General features: G+C 33.0%; 1 protein-coding gene across 1 annotated transcript in view; it reads left to right on the top strand.

Moving 5' to 3' along the window:
- The window catches only part of DNAH7 (dynein axonemal heavy chain 7), a 107,048-nt gene that overhangs the window by 32,573 nt on the left and 56,033 nt on the right, over nt 1-18,442 (top strand). Inside the window, 13 exon segments of the mRNA XM_040561511.1 lie at nt 2,012-2,152; nt 4,168-4,380; nt 5,295-5,404; nt 5,899-6,067; nt 7,357-7,390; nt 7,393-7,458; nt 7,560-7,687; nt 8,894-9,106; nt 11,162-11,260; nt 12,972-13,220; nt 16,194-16,343; nt 16,936-17,118; nt 17,930-18,106. Coding sequence (XP_040417445.1) covers nt 2,012-2,152; nt 4,168-4,380; nt 5,295-5,404; nt 5,899-6,067; nt 7,357-7,390; nt 7,393-7,458; nt 7,560-7,687; nt 8,894-9,106; nt 11,162-11,260; nt 12,972-13,220; nt 16,194-16,343; nt 16,936-17,118; nt 17,930-18,106 — 1,932 coding nt within the window.

Consider the following 18,442-nt stretch of genomic DNA (forward strand, 5'->3'; position numbering starts at 1 on the left):
CGTAGCAAAAGCAGTCAGATGATTGGTGTATAGCTGGCTAAAGACAAAAAGACACAAGGAAATGTTCTGAAATTGTGCCGGGGAGGTTTAGATTGGATATCAGAAAGAATTTCTTCATGTAAAGGGTGGTTAGGCATTGGAATGGGCTACCCAGTGCAGTGGAGGAGTTGCCATCCCTAGAGGTATTTAAGAAACATGTGGCTGTAGCACTTAACATGGTTTAGAGGTAGACTTGGTAGTTAGATGGACGGTTGGACTTGATGATCTTAAGCGTCTTTTCCAACCTAAATGATTCTATGGCATTTTGTCCTTGTGTCAGGAGAATGAGTGGTAAAGTCTGTGGAAACACATGCTTAAAGTTAAGCAAATACGTCTGTTGAATTTAAGCATTAATATTTTCTGGGGGTAGAAAATCACCATGATTACATATCAGCTGAATTGAAATTTGTTTTGTCTTAGATCAAGTACTTCCAAGTATCAATATATTTTGGCATATTTACATTTGACATTTCTAATGCCTATTTCTAAGTGAGGGTATCTAATCGTTTCCTAGGCTAATGCCATTCAGCCCCGATTCCTCCAGTAGGCATTTAAGTATACTGGAACTACTTTTTATTCTTTGCACATAGCATGAACATTAAAACAATGAATTCAGTCTTTTAAGGTTATACCTTTTTTTTGGTTTTGTTTTCTTTTTCTTTTCTTTTTAATTTCTGTTGTCAATTTCTGGATCTATACTTCTCTAAATTTCTTGAAAATGAAATAGTACAGTCAAAAACACTTGTACCAAGGATTTTGTCAGAGATTGTTCTACACCAGATGTGGTATTTAAGTGACAAGTTTAAACTGAAAGAATTCCCTTCTCTTTTAACGTTCCTTTTAATGTTCCTCTTAATTCTGACTACCTTATCAGGATGCCTGACTACTTCCAGTATGTATTGTTCTAGTCCTCACGGTGTCTCATCATCATATCATATATTTATCTCCGTCATTTTTTACAGTCTTTTTCAATGTCAAGAGAGGTAATTAAATGCATACACGTACCCTAACACTGTCTTACAGTACAATAGTTTAATTATAGTAATGACATATCAGTACATTAAAAAGTGAATAACCACATATTTGGTGCATATCAGACATGGGCAAACTGAGCTATATAAATAAGAAATGGTTAAGCACCATGTATCTGTATTCACCCTTGACTACAGAACTTTAATAATGATCTGAAACATATAACATTTACATAGTTTTAGTGTCAATATAGATACATTTTTCTCTCATGTGTTATTCATCTTATTATGTGTATAGATTGTTAAAAGCAAAAAGGCTTGGAAGAGCAAGATGAATGACAGATTTTCATCAAGGTAGTTTTACACTGACTCTCTGAGGAGATGTAAATTTATTGATGCTATTGCCGATAATAAGACTTTATTTTCACTGGGGTTTTGTTAATGGCAGGAAAAACAAACAAACAAACAGTTTTGAAAGACATTTGAAAGATTTTTCAAATTTTGGTTTCATTGGTGTTATCCTTGAGCAGCTCTAGAATGAGATTCATCATTCTGTTATCAGAAAATATACTTGAAGTTAGATATAAATTTAAATAATATGAACTGTAAAGTTAAAAGCTCTGAGTTTTTGGTAGATTGAATAGATTAAAAAAAAACTTTCCATTTGGTGTTAGTACTAATTAAATTGTATTAGTACTTGTTTTCTAGTTTCATTGTAGATGGAGCTAGAAAATTTTAAGTTGCCAATGGCATAATTCATATTAGAAAATGTTGTGAAATTAGTTTTCAGAAACTTTGTGTGATCATTTAATTCATATTATGACATTTTGTTGTTTTTTTAAACTTTGTTAAGAGATTTGCTTGCAAGATTTCAATTTTATAGAGTTAAATTTGAGGCTGATTTATTTGATTCTTAGTACTGCAACCTAACCTAAATTAGTTCTAAAGCTGAACGTTACCTGTTTTTATATGTGGTTATAGTGTGCTTTTTTCCTATGTAGGTCATCGGGGATGCAGTTGAAGCTTATCCAAAAACTTCACGTATTCATTGGGTACGAGAGTGGCCTGGACAAACAGTTCTTTGTGTATCCCAAACTTTCTGGACAATGCAGGTAGAGATGTCTATTAGAAACGGCCAAAAGGTAAGAATATTTTAAATTTAAATTATGTCAAATTAATATAATGCAGTGGTAAATCAGACCTTTGGTCATAACCTCTTTTGATGAATGTAATAGTTAATCTTTTAAATAACTACTTTAAAGATATACCAGAACAGGGATTCTTGAAGATTTTGAAATTAATATTTCCTTTTGGATGTAGCCATTCTGAGACATGAGACATTCTATCCTTGAGCTGTCATTCTGAGTCTAGACAAAGCCTCTTGTGCTGTCTGTATTAAGCTTTTTCTGTACATGGACATACAGGGAAACTTGTCATATCTATAGCTTTTACTCAAATTCTGCGGTAGTGAGAATTCTACCCATCTGACTACAGCCCCAAAATCTTTTTTTCTGCGAGGGAAAAGGGCTTGTCTTTAGTGAGGGAGTGGAAAGGTATTTGCATCTCCTGACAATCTGTTAGAAATCTATGACAGGGAGAACTCTGTTTTACAACCTTCAATTCTTTCTCTTCATCATTCCTCTATTTTATACTAAAGCATAAGAAATGTGACAGACAATCAGTGACCATATGAGAGGACAGAAATACTGCATTCTGCATGAATTTGCAGCTTTATCCTGGGTAAAATAAATAGCATCCTATCTCATTCTTGTTAACATCAAAGGTAATATACTCTGTGCACACGGCAACAAAAATCTTTTTTTCTAGCAGAAGCTCTTCAGTGTTTTCTGGGACAAGATGCCAATATCATTTAAAGTCACTCATTAAGATTAAATATTTATTCACATATCTATGCACATGCATACATATGCATGCTCCTTTCAAACATTTTTAGTTAAATGTTTTGAACGGATAACTGCTGCAGATACATCAAAGATTCAAGTTTCTTATTAAAACAAATAGAGTACTAAGATGGATAAAAACAAGAGTGTTTCGTAAATGCTGAGCGCATCTCAAACTCCATTTCCACAGAGTCATAGCTTCTGCCTCCTTAAGTTAGATCACTGAGTGTTAGTTATCTGGATTAAAGTATATGTAGACAATTTCTTACAGATAGTACTCTCTTCTATCAGTCCTGCTGCTCTTGTACTGGAGTAGCTAGATTCCTCTGGCATGCGTAAAAAAAAATAAAGGCATTGTGTGATCTGTCCTATTTCACCTCAGCATTTAATTTTTGGGTCCTGCAGAAGAGCAGTAACAAAATAGTGTTGGGACCTTTGCTGTAAAAATTCAGAACATTCAAGCTTACTGTGGACCTCCAGTGGATACAGCTTCCTAAAAGAGTCTGCCCTTGAGTGCATAAGACATATGGATTTCTAACTGTCAAACTCCAACGTGTTTTTCAGTGTCTTCCTTTTTATGTGAGTTCAGTAAGGCACTTCACAACTTCTAAGTATTATCATGGTACTTTCCTTAATTGGGTCTTTCCTGTTTAATAAATTATCTTGTTAACTTGTTTGAATTATAGATAGGTTATTTTTTTTCTAACTGTTGTAGAACATAGAGGTAGGGTTTTCTCCTTCATTTTCTTAATGTGAAATTTTTAATTTTTAATATTTTTATAAAAAATATAAAAAAATTATAAAATTTTATAATTTATACAATTTTATAATTTATAAATATAAAATATAAATATAATTTATAAATATTTAAAAATATAAATTTATAAAATTTATTTTAAAATCTATAATTTTTAATATATATATATATATATATATATATATATATATATTTTCAGTTTCATTTTCTTAATGTGAAATTTATAAAAAGCGAAGGACTTACTCCTGCATTCCAGGAAGAAAAAAATGTATATTGTTTTGTTTTCAAATATGTATCATTGATGTATTACATATGATACTGTAAAAGTAGAAAGCAAAGCCAAAAAACCACTGTTGAACTATACTAGTGAACGAAAGACATTGTACTATTATAATAGCATGAAGGAACATTTTAATATGGAGAAATAAGAGTAATATAAGAAAAAATAGTCATGCCTCAGACTAGACATGCAATCTCTTAACTTTATTTTTTTTCCCAGGCACTAGAGGATTTTCTGGAACAGAATAATAGACAGATTGAGGACATTGTCACCTTGGTGCGAGGAAAGCTGTCTAAGCAGAATCGAGTGTTATTAGAAGCACTTGTTGTGCTTGATGTTCATGCTAGGGATGTTCTTGCATCTCTAGTAAGAAAGAAAGTCAAAGATGAGAGTGACTTTGAATGGTTAAGTCAGCTTAGATACTACTGGGAGGTAAGTGATACCTCTCAATCCTATTAGAAGGTAATTTCTGTTCACAGCTTTTCAATTTCTGTTTGCGTGCTGACACAGAGAATAGTTACACTAATATGAGAATTTCTGCTGATAAGAGTATACCTCTAACTGATAATTCTATGGATTCCTAACTAAAATGGCCAATAGCCAAACACAAACAGTTTTTAATTAAAATTAGTTTTTCATCACTGCTGGGTCTCAGTGCATTTGCTGAGTCTGCAGGGGGAATTACAGGCAAAAGTTGTTCACTCAAAGACTGTATTTTGTTGGTTTTTTTTTGATTCTGCAGAATAAAAAATGTTATATGGATGACAGTTAAACATTTAATCTGACTTATTGTCAATATTATTATATTTGTGTGTTACACTTCTTGGAAAAATAATGATTTTTATACTGGATACTGATTGAATACAAATATATTTGTATTCATCAGGACAAGATTTTCCATAATACAGAAGACATTGCACATGAAATTAAAATACACGTATGTGTATTGCCATATCTGAGTCATCAGATTGAACATTACTACAGCTATTGGCCATGATTACTTCTGTTCACTTTTTAGAAAGCTGATTATCTTTCTAAGTAGCTAAACATGACAGTTTTACTCTGCAATATGGTTGGTAGGATATTTTTTTTAGATAAAAATTAGTGGAAAAAATGGTCTTTTACATGTTGATACATTAGTATCTATTAAACGGTAATATTTTTGTTTAATTGGGTCACACTGAAGTTGTCTCAAAGCAATGAGTTGTCGGCCAGTTGTTTTTTTAATAACATTGTGCCTATATATGAGCTTGAGGAATAATGTTGAATTGTCGTGTGTTTTATTTCATTTTATTTTATTCTGTAATTGTTTATTTCATCTCTATAATCAATGTCTTGTTTCATAGGAAAGACATCTACAAACAAGGATGATCAATGCTGGACTGAGGTATGGATATGAATATCTAGGTAATACACCTAGGCTGGTTATTACTCCACTTACAGACAGATGCTACAGGTAAAACTACATGTTACTAAATGTGCTCTATTAGCAAGAATGTATTTAGTTGATATATTTTAATTAATCCTAGAATAGATAACTCCAGGATTGTGTTTTTGATATTCTAATAGGCATAAATAGAATAGTATATTTTTCTTTTTGTTGATTAGAATTGGTTCTGTATGAATATTTTAATTTAAATTTGTGATAAATCTTTTGTAACACTATAACTGGTGATAAATTACAAGAGGATCAAATTTAGTAAGTGAAAAATTTAGTAAATTTAGCAAGCTTCTATTTAGTAAGTTTAGTAAGTTCTGCTTTGAACTTCCAGTAAACTTAATATGTCATTATATATTTGTAGAGTACAGCTGCCAAGAGCAAGCAAATTGTGCCATCAGAGGAAAATGCAGACATGAAACTAATTTTTAAAAGTTTCTGGTAAAAGTTGGAGCAGCTAGAAAAATAGCATAAAAATTGGTACATTTTTTTTTCTATTATTTTATTTTCAGAACATTACTTGCTGCACTACACCTGCATCTTGGAGGTGCCCCTGAGGGTCCTGCTGGAACTGGAAAAACAGAAACTACGAAAGATTTAGCAAAGGCTGTAGCTAAGCAGTGTGTGGTTTTCAATTGTTCTGATGGACTGGATTACCTTGCATTAGGAAAATTTTTTAAGGTTTGGATAAGTCTTGAGGGGTTGTATGCTCAGTTATATTAAATCCCTTTGTTTGCTTTGGCACTTGAAGTGCTCTTAAGACCTAAATGTATTTTTTTTCCACTTCCAGGCCCCTATTTAATGTTAGCATTGTGCAGGTAGCTCTTACTCTACATAAGAATCCCCCTGAAGTATCAAAATGTTTTTTTTTTTTTCCCTGTGCTTTAAAAAATGAAATATACCATAATGATTTTGTTTTATATAGGCAACATAGATGCCATTTAAATGAATAAGTTTTTAGTAAATGATTGCAAATTTAGGGGACTTGGGATTTAATTTAATCTTTAAACTGGTGAGAGCCATTATATTATATAAATCAAGCATATCCATTTTGATATCTTGAATGACCATCTGTGCCATTCCAAACTATCCTATTGTGGACTGGAATGATGCAAAAACAGAGAAAGTATGCTTTCCTAATTGTCATTCTTCTCTTCTCTGTCAGAGGTGGCACTGGAACCATATAATGTGGCTTCAAAATTCAACATGACAGCAAATCACCCAAATAAGTGAAATTAAAAGTTTTTACTTAAAATGATGAAAGCAAAATTCTTCATCTTAAATGGGAATTTTAGAATAACCATTAACAAGTTACAAGATGCTGTCTGTCTAAAGACTATCTGTGCTACAGAAACAGTACATTTGGGGAGCATATTTCAAAAAAGATGTATAATTTAAGCAGAGCTGTAGGAAAAGAGAATTGCTCTTTAGTTACACTTAACAACATGTCGTGCTGTAATATGTTGTAAAAGGATTGTCATTTTTGTTTGTACTGTAAATTAAATTGTTGGTTTTAGCCCTGCAGAATTCCTTATGTTGCCTGTTGTCACTTTAAACCCTGTCAAGCATAGACAGAAAAGAAGAGAAAGAGTAGTTTTTTGTAGTCTTGGTTAGAGGTGAAATCTTCCCCCTTGTTCAGCTGCAAAATACTGACTCTAAAGGTATAACGTGGCAATTGTATGTATTTGATAGGCGCTTTGAATATGACAGAAGAATTAGAATTTTGGTTTACTTTATACAAGATTTTTTGTCTTTTTTTTGGGGGGGGGGGAGCAAACTTTTTAAATATCATTCTTTTTGGAGAAATTGCTATTGGGAGTGAGTCTGAGAACTAAGTGCTCTGGATCATAGATATGAGTTCTTTCTTTGCAAGTAAAAACTTTTTCTCATTACAGAGTCACTTTGATCAGTGTTGGTATGCCCAAAATAGGTGGTCATCAGTAAATTAATCTTATGTCTGTCTGTTCTAGGGCTCGTTGTCTTGTGGAGCATGGGCTTGCTTTGACAATTCAACAGGATTGATTTGGAAGTACTCTCAGTTGTTGCTCAGCAGATTTTTACTATCCAAAGAGGTAAACTGTTATATTAACCATAACTTTCTCTTACATATAGAAAGGAATAAAGATGCAACAAAAAGTTTCCAACAATGACATTATTTTTTATTTCTCCATAGGCATTAATTCAGGATCTGATTTATTAGTATTTGAAGGAACGGAACTGAAACTGAACCCTATGTGTGCTGTCTTCATTACCATGAATCCTGGCTATGCTGGGTGTTCAGAGCTTCCTGACAATCTTAAGGTATTTCTAGCACTTGTCATTTTATTACTTTTAATAGTTAATACGGAAAGTGAAAAAAATTTTTTTTTGGTTAAATACAGAAATTATAAAGAATTTTTTTAAAATCAGCTACCTTCAGTTCATCTAAGCAGTTTTTTACTATACTAAAGTAAAAATCATCTTCTCTCAGAAGAAGAAATTATAAAGAAAAATTAAACTGAAAAATAGAAATGCTATGAATTTTAAAATGTCGGGAAATGGTTGGATTATTCTACGTCTATCAGTCTGTCAGGATAAAAAGAAAAAATAAAAAAAAGCCTTGTGTTTCTTGACCAAGCCCCTGAAAGTTCAAAAATGAACAGTTTATAATGTACAAACAGTAAATAATATCTTAATATCTAATAAAAAATTGAGTTTTTATTTTTTATTTTTTTATTTCCAACAAATGATTTAGTTTGATCTGACAGGACTTGTGGTATTTGTAATGTAAGAGATTTCTGTCCTATTTAAACTGTTTGAGTGATTGCTAAAAGAGTGCTATGTTGCCTTTTTTTTTTTTTTACCCCTTAAATATAGTTGTCATATGTCTACAGAAAGAAACAGAAATCTGAGCAAATATATTGATCAATTAATAAAGATGAAGATAATGTACAACCTTCGTAAACATCTCTCAGAACTGTCTGGGAACTTTACTCATTAACACATACTGTGAATACAAGATTCAAAATCATTACTTGTGTAGATGAAAAAGAAGAAATTGCAAAAACTTGTTGGTAGAATACGAAAAGCAGTGGAAACTTTGAAAATATTCTGATGCTTGTTTGATTAAGCTACTGTAAAATTGAATCACAGACTGCAGTAAACAATGCTAGTACATGAAGTCTGAGAGCAGCAACTCATTTATGGCATCTGTATTTCATTTCCCTATTCCTTCTAAAGCTTGTGGCATTTTATGTGTTTTTCTTTTTTTTTTTTTTGTTAATCTTGAATGAAGAAAGCATGAAGACAAACATGAATTGTCACAATGGAAACTAAAGTATTTCTAGGTGGTTATGGAAAAACATTGAATATATTGTAGTTCAGTTATAATGATAGTTAACTTAAATTGGCTACCACCGAATTAATGAAATAATGAAAAGATTTAGTGTTTTATGTAATTATAGAAAAAGTTATATATAATAATGTGTAACTTTTTCTTATGTGATTTTTCATTTATATATTTAATAGGCTCTCTTTAGAATGGTAGCTATGATGGTTCCTGATTATGCCATGATTGCAGAGAGAGTTCTGTATTCTTGTGGTTTTGTTACTGCTCGACCTCTATCAGTAAAAATTGTTGCTACGTACCATCTGTGTTCAGAGCAGTTGTCTTCTCAGCACCATTATGATTATGGAATGAGAGCTGTGAAGTCAGTACTCACTGCTGCTGGTAACCTGAAGGTAAATGATTTCTCGAATTTTCTTTGTAACCCAGTAACTTAGTCAGTAGTGTGGCTCCTTCATAACAGAAGGTATGCTATTCTACGTAAAGGAAAGTAGATGTTGAGCATTTCATCTCGTGATACGTATGAAAACAAAAAGGGTATGTTTCCACAAGCTGAGGAAAGTCAAGAAGAGAGAAAGTTAATGGACCGTTCACACAACCACTTGCCTCAGAATGGCAGGCCTATGGTGCTGATTATCTTTCAAAAATTCTAGATAAATGCAAATTCAGAGAGTTGTATTTGGCTTGTTGGCCACTGCTTTCCTCTGCTTTTCGTAACAAGTTCAGATTCCTTTCCCATTGCATGTGAACTCCTTCCAATAACTCTCTGCCAAATGTGACTTCAATCTCTCTAGTCTTTAAGAAAAACTGTTTAGAATGCAGTGTATTGTCTTAAAGTGCATTATTAATGAATGAAAAGATCATAGAATCATAGAATATCCTGAGTTGGAAGGGACCCATAAGGATCATCAAGTCCAACTCCTGGCACCGCACAGGTCTACCCAAAAGTTTAGCCCATGTGACTAAGTGCACAGTCCAATCTCTTCGTAAATTCAGACAGGCTTGGTGCATTGACTACTTCACTGGGGAGCCTGTTCCAGTGTGCAACCACCCTCTCGGTGAAGAACCTCTTCCTGATGTCCAGCCTAAACTTGCCCTGCCTCAGCTTAACACCATTCCCACGGGTCCTATTACTGGTGATAATGGAGAATAGGTCACCTGCCTCTCCACTCCCCCTTGCGAGGAAGTTGTAGACCACGATGAGGTCCCCCCTCAGCCTCTTCTCCAGGCTGAACAGGCCCAGTGACCTCAGCCGCTCCTCATATGTAATCCCCTCTAGGCCCTTCACCATCTTCATCGCCCTCCTCTGGACACTCTCCAACAGTTTAATGTCCTCTTTGTACTGTGGTGCCCAGAACTGCACACAGTACTCGAGGTGAGGCCGCACCAGCGCAGAGTAGAGCAGGACAATCACTTCCCTCGACCGACTAGCAATGCCGTGCTTGATGCACACCAGGACACGGTTGGCTGCCAGGGCACACTGCTGGCTCATATTCAACTTGCTGTCAACCACAACCCCCAGATCCCTCTCTGTGGGGCTGCTCTCCAGCGTCTCGTTGCCCAGTCTGTACGTATAGCCAAGGTTGCCCCGTCCCAGGTGCAGGACCTGGCACTTGCTTTTGTTAAACTTCATGTGGTTGGTGATCGCCCAGCTCTCCAATCTGTCCAGATCTCTCTGCAAGGCCTTTCCACCCTCATCGGAGTCCACAACTCCTCTAAGTTTGGTGTCGTCGGCAAATTTGCTCAAAACACCTTCTAGTCCAACATCCAAATCATTCATAAAAACATTGAAGAGGACTGGCCCTAAAATGGAGCCTTGAGGGACCCCACTGGTGACCAAAGATTTTGCTAATAAATTGTCTTTTCATTTATTCAATTATTTTTATTTAGGTAGACTAACATAAATTATAACTCTTTTCTTTTCCATTTTTTTTAAACTATAATCATCCTATTGCCAACCTGGCTCCCCCAAACAAACAAACAAACAAATGAAACAAAACAAAAACAAAACAAGCTGTGTATCATGGCAAAAACATGCACATATATTTCTAGGAAACATATCTCTATGCAAGCTTTTAGTTTTTCTTCTTTGAAGGCTGAAGGTTTACCTCAAAGCAGGAAAAATTGTCCTATTTAGGAAGAAAAAGGAATATACTTTATAAAGCAAGAAATCAATTGCTTAGAAAAAAAAATTGAATATTAAATTTATAACAATAGCCATAACTGGGCATAAAATAAAGTGAAATTGTCCTGACTATAGAAAGCACCTGTAAACACTTTGATATCAAAGCATAAACATACATCCAGAACATGTGCTACTATCAGTGGACCTGAACCTGCCAAAATAATTACATAGATGCACAACAAGAACAGTTCTGTAAAATTTACAAGTTTAACATCTGTTTTCTAAACATATAAAAATAACTAACATTATTTTATATCTTTTTTAGCTGAAATATCCATTGGAGGATGAAGAAATTTTGCTACTTAGATCCATTACAGATGTCAACCTGCCTAAATTCTTGTCTCATGATTTACCACTTTTTGAGGTAGAAAACATAAAGATTAGCTGCAATTATATTTTCAGTATATAATACTTATTTTGTGTAATTTTATAATTAAATAAAATTGGATCATTTCGATAATAAAACATCCATGAGGGGCCAAAAGCAATACAGAAGTTCTTTACTACAGGAATTTTATGAAAAAATTAGAAATCCGAAGTACAGAAAAGGTAACTGGCTTGCCCAAAGTTATACGGAAAAAGTAGTGAAACTGAACATAGGTCTCTGGACACTGTTAGTCTGATCTAGTTAAAGTTCTACCTAAATTACACACTTTTTCCTGAAATTGAGTCATGAGCATATTTTCACAAATTTTTAAACAGTGAAGATAAGCTTAGAGAATTTGTCTGTGAAAACTGAAGCATCTTCACTAGTTGTTTCTTTGAATTTCAGTCTTTAAAAATAAGAATAGCAACGTTAATAATTTAGTATACAGAAATTAAGTATATTTATGAGTAATACTATACATTTTTCACTTTCATATGTTTTTTCAATATGTTTTTCTAACATTGATCCTGTTCTGTTGTGAAGGAGACCATTTTATCCAGCAGTAAAACTTACACCAATACTAACTGGTTTCTTTTAATATGATATTCCTTCATTTTGCCATAGTTATGTCATCCACATTGTAAGAAGGAAAACATTAATAGATTTTTATTTTTTTTTACTCTCATTATCTCAGTTATAAAATCTATTAGGCACAGAAAGACCATAAACTAGCACAAGTGCATAACTCTTTTTAATTTTTAACAGACAGTGAAAAAAAATGCAGGAGATAAATGACTGAGTAATAGAAGTTTTATACCAAATGTGTTTCAGACAAAAAAATCTGGTCACCTTGAACACAGCTTCGTGGTTATTTCTGTTTGGGAAATATTATTTTAATTGGAAAAGCCCTGTTTTTGTCATTGTTGATTGGAAAATGTGCCCCTGGTAGCACAGAATGCTAGGCATGTATTTTAATATACTTTAATAATAGATACGCTTTAATGTCAGGATGTTTTATGGTCATTAACATTTTAACACTGGAAGCTAACAGTGCTAAATGAAAACCAAAGCACGTGTTAGAAGGAAACTAAAATACCCAGTAACATGAAAAATGTCAAAATAATGTGATTCTAAGTTCACCAGTAATTATTGTCGTCGTCATTTCTAAATAATGTTTTATTTTGAAAGTTCTTTAAGTAATCTTTACTTTCAGAGTTGATACTTCAGGTCTGTCTTAATAAAATGATATCAAAGAGATTCTTTTACATAATTTGTTCTATCTTCAACTTTTTTTTAATCTTTCTTGTTTTGTTGTAAACAAAAATGCAGAAACTTTGGTTTTTAATTTAGATTTCTGTTAATTATTTTTCAGTTATTGAGAGAAAAAGGTAAAAGCTTGTTCAACTTTCTAAGTACTACGAGTTTTATAAACTAGTTTGATAGAAGTTAATATTTATCAGGAAAGAGCATGCTTAGGTAGTTCTCTTCTGTGTACACAGGTAAACATGTAAACTGTACATGAAATAAATATCGGTAATAAGTTATGAAATCAGTTTTAGCTCAGACAAGGGTGATATGAAATTCATGATTATTTTAATCAAAATAGATATTAGTCTGCCTAGTGTTAAAGGACAAAGGATTGATTGCATAAGTTTCAAACCAAATGACTGTGAAAATAAGTGTACTTTCCAATTAATTGTTTGGATAGGGTATTACCTCTGATTTGTTTCCTGGTGTGAAGCTACCAAAACCAGACTACAATGACCTATTGGAAGCCATCGAAACAAACTGTACTGCTATAAATTTGCAAATGACTGATCTGTTTACTATGAAGATCTTGCAGATTTATGAGATGATGATTGTGCGCCATGGCTTTATGATAGTTGGAGAACCTTTTGGTGGAAAAACTTGTGCATACCGAGTTCTGGCAGGAGCACTGGGAGACATATGTGAGAAGGTATCTAAACATATTTTATAAATATTTTTGGTGAAAACTATTTTCAAACAAATTTTAAAAAATATTTTAGTATTTATACTGAATATGGAATTTACTCTAGGAAACTGTAGAGCAGTATAAGCAAAAACTGAAAACAGATTGTGAAGCTATTCTTTCAAACTTATATTAGACAAGATGAACCAATTTTAGAGATACATATTTCATATGATTCTACATACAGAATTTTTTCTGAATTCTTTCATCACATTGGACGAGGAATGAATTAGCTACTTTAAATTTTAGGATAAACTTTTCCTTGTGACAGCTCTGTACCAGCTTTCCAACTTATTCATGAAAGATATTAAACTCTATTTTAAAAGAGATTAATCTGTTTAGAACTACACCAAACAAATTGATCAATTTACACAAAGTTTTGAAGTTTTTCTGATAAAAATATAATAAAACCATGTAAATGTGGAAACTAAATAATCCCAATTTATACCAGAGTGCTTATCCTGAGATTGAAACAGAGAGAAAAGGGAACAAGTGTCTGATCCTCCTTTTGATAAAATTAACACCTTTTCTTCCTTCCCTTTGCTACAAACATTCTGATTGTTTAAACTGGTCATACAGTCAAGGTGTGTTTGAGCCTTAGGCTATGTCGTTACCTATTTTCTCGATTTTTTTTTTTTTTTTTTTCCTACTCTCATGTCCCTTCCCAACAAGATATACTTCACAGCCACTACTAGCACTAGCATTATAAGGAAGAGAAATTTTCTAGAAAGTACATTGGTGAAGTCTAACAGGAGTATTTGTTTTTCATTATTTAGTTCTTTTATTTGCTTCTAGGCATTTTAATAATTTCAGTTTTTCATTGCATTTTGCATAGCCTGGAAGATGCCACGTTATGCTATCAGAAAATAGCGCAAAGTGAATGTCAAAATTTAATGAAAATCCTTCTTTTTCTGCCATGCCCAGCAGTCTTGCCATCAGTGAAGGATAGTTACAAACATGCAAAAAACTACAGTAGGCCTCTGTATCCACTATGTCTTGTATTTACAAATACTGTGTATTGGGCTTGGTATTTGGCCATGCAGCCAATGCCAGGGTCATAGATAGTAAGAGTGAATCAAGAAAACTCTGAAGTGCAAGCCTTTCAAAAGTAATGACAGTCTTTAAAAGCATAGCTTTATTTGGAAGAAAGATTTCCTCTTCAGCTAATTATTCTCGTTATGTTTCAAATGACCAATCATTTCTGTAAAGAATAACGTAAGTGGGATCAAGTATCGCAGTTAATTCCAGAACCAATACGTGAGAAATTGAAACTCCTGGTTTCTCACAGAAAGTTAGGAATCTGAACATCTCTGACAGGTTGCTTGTTGCTTGACCAGATTGCTCTGGTATTTCCTTGTGTTGTATTCTCATGGAAGCTTGTAAAGGTTTGTATCAAGTGATACATCTAAAAGTAACTGATGGTCCCAGCCCAAAGGCGAGAGCAGTCTAGATTTTGAAAGTTCATTAGGTAGAGATCTTAAGCTTTCCTGCAGATTGATTGTTAAAACTATTGAAGACGATGACAAAGGCTGTGTCTAAGCAGATGAATAAAAGAGGAGCACTGAAATAGCTGATCACTGGCTGCTGAACATTCATACTCTTTCCTGTCATGTCTTCCTTCTTTGCAGGATATAAATCTACAGCCCAGCAACAAATACACTGCTTTTGAGACTGGTTGTAACTGGTATCCATACCCATTTTCCCCTCTTCTTGCAAGTAACTTTTTAGTTTCAAGAGGTCTGGGAGAAAATAATTTCCAATAATCAAATCATGGAAATGTAATAACCTAGTTAACCTTCTGGACATTAGAGGGGAGATTAAGTCAATGAAATTCTGTTGATCTTGTGAATGTATTCTATTATTCAGAAAGAATTTAATTAAGACTTTTTTTTTCTTTAATTGCATTGGTCAAATCTAATTTCTTTATTAGGATTTTCTGAGAACTCCAGATACCTTCAGACATAAATAATAACAGCCACGAAGCAAAAGTGATCTTCAGGACACTGAATTTCTTCATGCTTGTTGGCTGGAAACATGCAGCCAAACACCTTAGCAAAATCCTTTAATTTCCTTAATTTCCTTAGGCAGGCGCATTGTGGTTTTTTTTTTTTTTTTTTTTTTTTTTTTTTTTTTATGCAGGTATCAGCAAGACTAGGCTGGCTAGACTTTCAGATTGGTATTACCATCAAAAAGAGTTCTATTCTTATGATCATTTATTTGCTTATTTGCCTGCTATATTATAGATTAAATTGTGAAGCTTTTGCTTCAGTTATGTAGGATAAATTCTTGTCCTGTCTGTCAGTCCAATATAACAATAGTTAACTTTCTGCTTTTTCTTTTTATTCAGTGAATTATTGTCCAGTAAGTTGGCGTTCAAATGAGTGTTCGTAATTTGTCATTTTTGTTTGATTCATTCCTGTAGAACAGTGGTTTCACTCAACTGATCTTTGACGTGTGCAATATTAAATGTCCTATTTAGTCACAAGGAGAGAAGAATAGAATCAACTGAAGTTAATTAAAAATAAAATTAGATATCTTTGTATGTTTTAAGTAAAAAACAAAGCAAGCAAGCAAACGACAAAAACAACAAAAAAAATCCCTTTGCAAAGGTCCTATTCACTAACACTTGAAAAAATAAATAAATCCCTTTTTTAAATAAATCCATTTTTATAAATAAATCCATTTTATTTTTTATCAAGCTGCTGTTCAGTACTAAAATTATACTTCCAATTACGTGTGATGAAGTTGGGATAATTGTCTTTATACATTTGTAAACCATCTTTCAAATGTAATATTTATGATGTCTTTCCCTCTCTAACCTGCTGGAAGTTTTATGAAAATTTAATACCTGTAAAATTCAAAATCAAAAGTATGGCATAATAAATGGCATGTTTTGTATTAACAGATTTTATTATTTTTGTGTCTTTTTTGTGTCCTTAGGGGCTGATGGAAGAAAACAAAGTTCAGATCACTGTTTTAAATCCCAAATCCATAACAATGGGTCAGCTATATGGACAATTTGATGCAGTTTCACATGAATGGTCAGATGGCATCCTAGCAGTGAGCTTCAGAGCGTTTGCTTCTTCCCCAGTAAGTACTAACAGCATTAGAGCTTTGTGGGAAATGACCTTTCAATGCATACGTTTACTCTTAGTAGTGTTTGCAGAACTGCACAACTGCTTTGTGTTTTGCTGTAAGAAATGTATGACTATTCGCTTATATTGTAAAATACCAAACATGACATTTAGGTTTCTATCAACATATCTCTTAAGTTAGTCCTATTGACTTTCATGGTGAGCATGGAGTTGTATTGTATGTACTGATAAGTTGTATTTGTTTTGTCATAAGTCAAAGTATTTGAATATGTTGCAGTTTAACTGAAGCAAAGTACTGCTTTGCAAGTGTAACTGTAAGAATCTAGTAAAAATACTAACCTTCTGTAATTAACTACAGTATATGCTTCAAAGAAATAAAATTAAACTGTGAATATAGATTGTAATTTCAGAATCTACTTGTCAGTACAAATCTGTACTCAGAATATTTTCATTTTTTTTGTGTGTGTGTGTAAAATAATTTTAGTTCTAAAATAGTTCTTTTACAGTATACGTAATTAAGTAAAATACAAATATCTGATTTCCCTTTTCCCTTTACCCTTTCCTTCCATTCTCTCTTTTCAAACCAGACCCCAGATAGGAAATGGCTGATTTTTGATGGACCAGTGGATGCAGTATGGATTGAGAATATGAATACTGTGCTTAATGATAATAAAAAGTTGTGCCTTATGAGTGGAGAGATCATCCAAATGTCACAGCAGATGAGCCTTATTTTTGAACCAATGGATTTAGAAGTTGCTTCTCCTGCTACTGTAAGTTACCTGTCTTTGAATTACTCACTACAATTATCTTTCATTATCGAGGTATACAGTGAAGATTTTCTTTTCTAATTTTTCAAAAATATAATTAACTGAGAAGAATAATTTTAAGTTTGTATTTATTTGATATATGTTTCAAATAAAGGACATTGTGGGTTGGTTTTCTTTAAAATTTTCATAATCTCACAATATGTTGTGAGAAATTTTGTGTTCCTCTGAAGAGCCTGTAACTGTTTGGAGTCTGGCCTTTGTAAGTGCCTGACAAGAAAAATAAAATAATTCATGGAGAAATCTTTAATCTCGTGGACAAACTCCAATAAAACCAACAGTTACTACATTTATGGTACCTACCTATCTCTACTACTCCTATTTTTTCCTTTTTATGAAATGCAAACATTTCTTCCTGAATGTATCAGTTGAGATAATAATATAAACAGAACAGAATACCTGCACAGTCATACAGGAAAGGAATTTTTACTTGAAACTGTTATAAAACTTAGATTAAAATTAAATGTTGGACTACTAGTCAGTTTATTATCTTTTATGACCTTAATGTTGGGAACTCATACTATTTAAGAGGAAAATCTCTTTGACATTAGGTCTTCTGTTGGCTCAAGGATAAAGATAAGTTTGATCTTGATCATCTGTCTCAGGGCTTACAGAACCACACTGTACACTTCATACCAACTTTTAATAATCCCAGAAACTGTATATTTAAACATTGAATGATATTTTAATTTCTTTTAGATAAGAAAAAACTTTGGAGATCGCATAAGACAACATGCACCCATTTCTTTATTTTTAGGTTTCAAGGTGTGGTATGGTCTACATGGAACCCCATATGTTAGGCTGGAGACCATTAATGATGTCATGGCTAAATACAGTGCCTTCAGGAATCAGCTCTACTCATAAAGAATTTATAGTAGGCCTGTTTGACAGAATGGCTCCACTCTGTCTTGAGTTTATTAGGAAACACACAAAGGTAGAGCTTTTCTGAGAATCTAACAGTGTATGAATTATGTTCAATTCCAAGTGCCAAAGGAGTAAATCATTTTAATGGGGCCATGTTAATTTATATATATATATATATATATATATATATATATATATATATATATATTTAAACTGCTGTTAAGATGCAGATTTGTGAACAAGATGTTTGTATGATTAACTTGGTTCTGAATGTATCTTAGGCACACATTCGTACAGATTTTTTGTTATCTCCACAGTGAGTAAAAAAAATTTAAAAATACTACTACTAATAAAAAAAACATCCAGTGGTGTCTCTTCAGTGAGTAAAACACACTTGCAGTCAAGA

The sequence above is a fragment of the Cygnus olor genome, chromosome 6 (genome assembly GCF_009769625.2).
Source record: "Cygnus olor isolate bCygOlo1 chromosome 6, bCygOlo1.pri.v2, whole genome shotgun sequence".
Lineage (NCBI taxonomy): Eukaryota > Metazoa > Chordata > Aves > Anseriformes > Anatidae > Cygnus > Cygnus olor.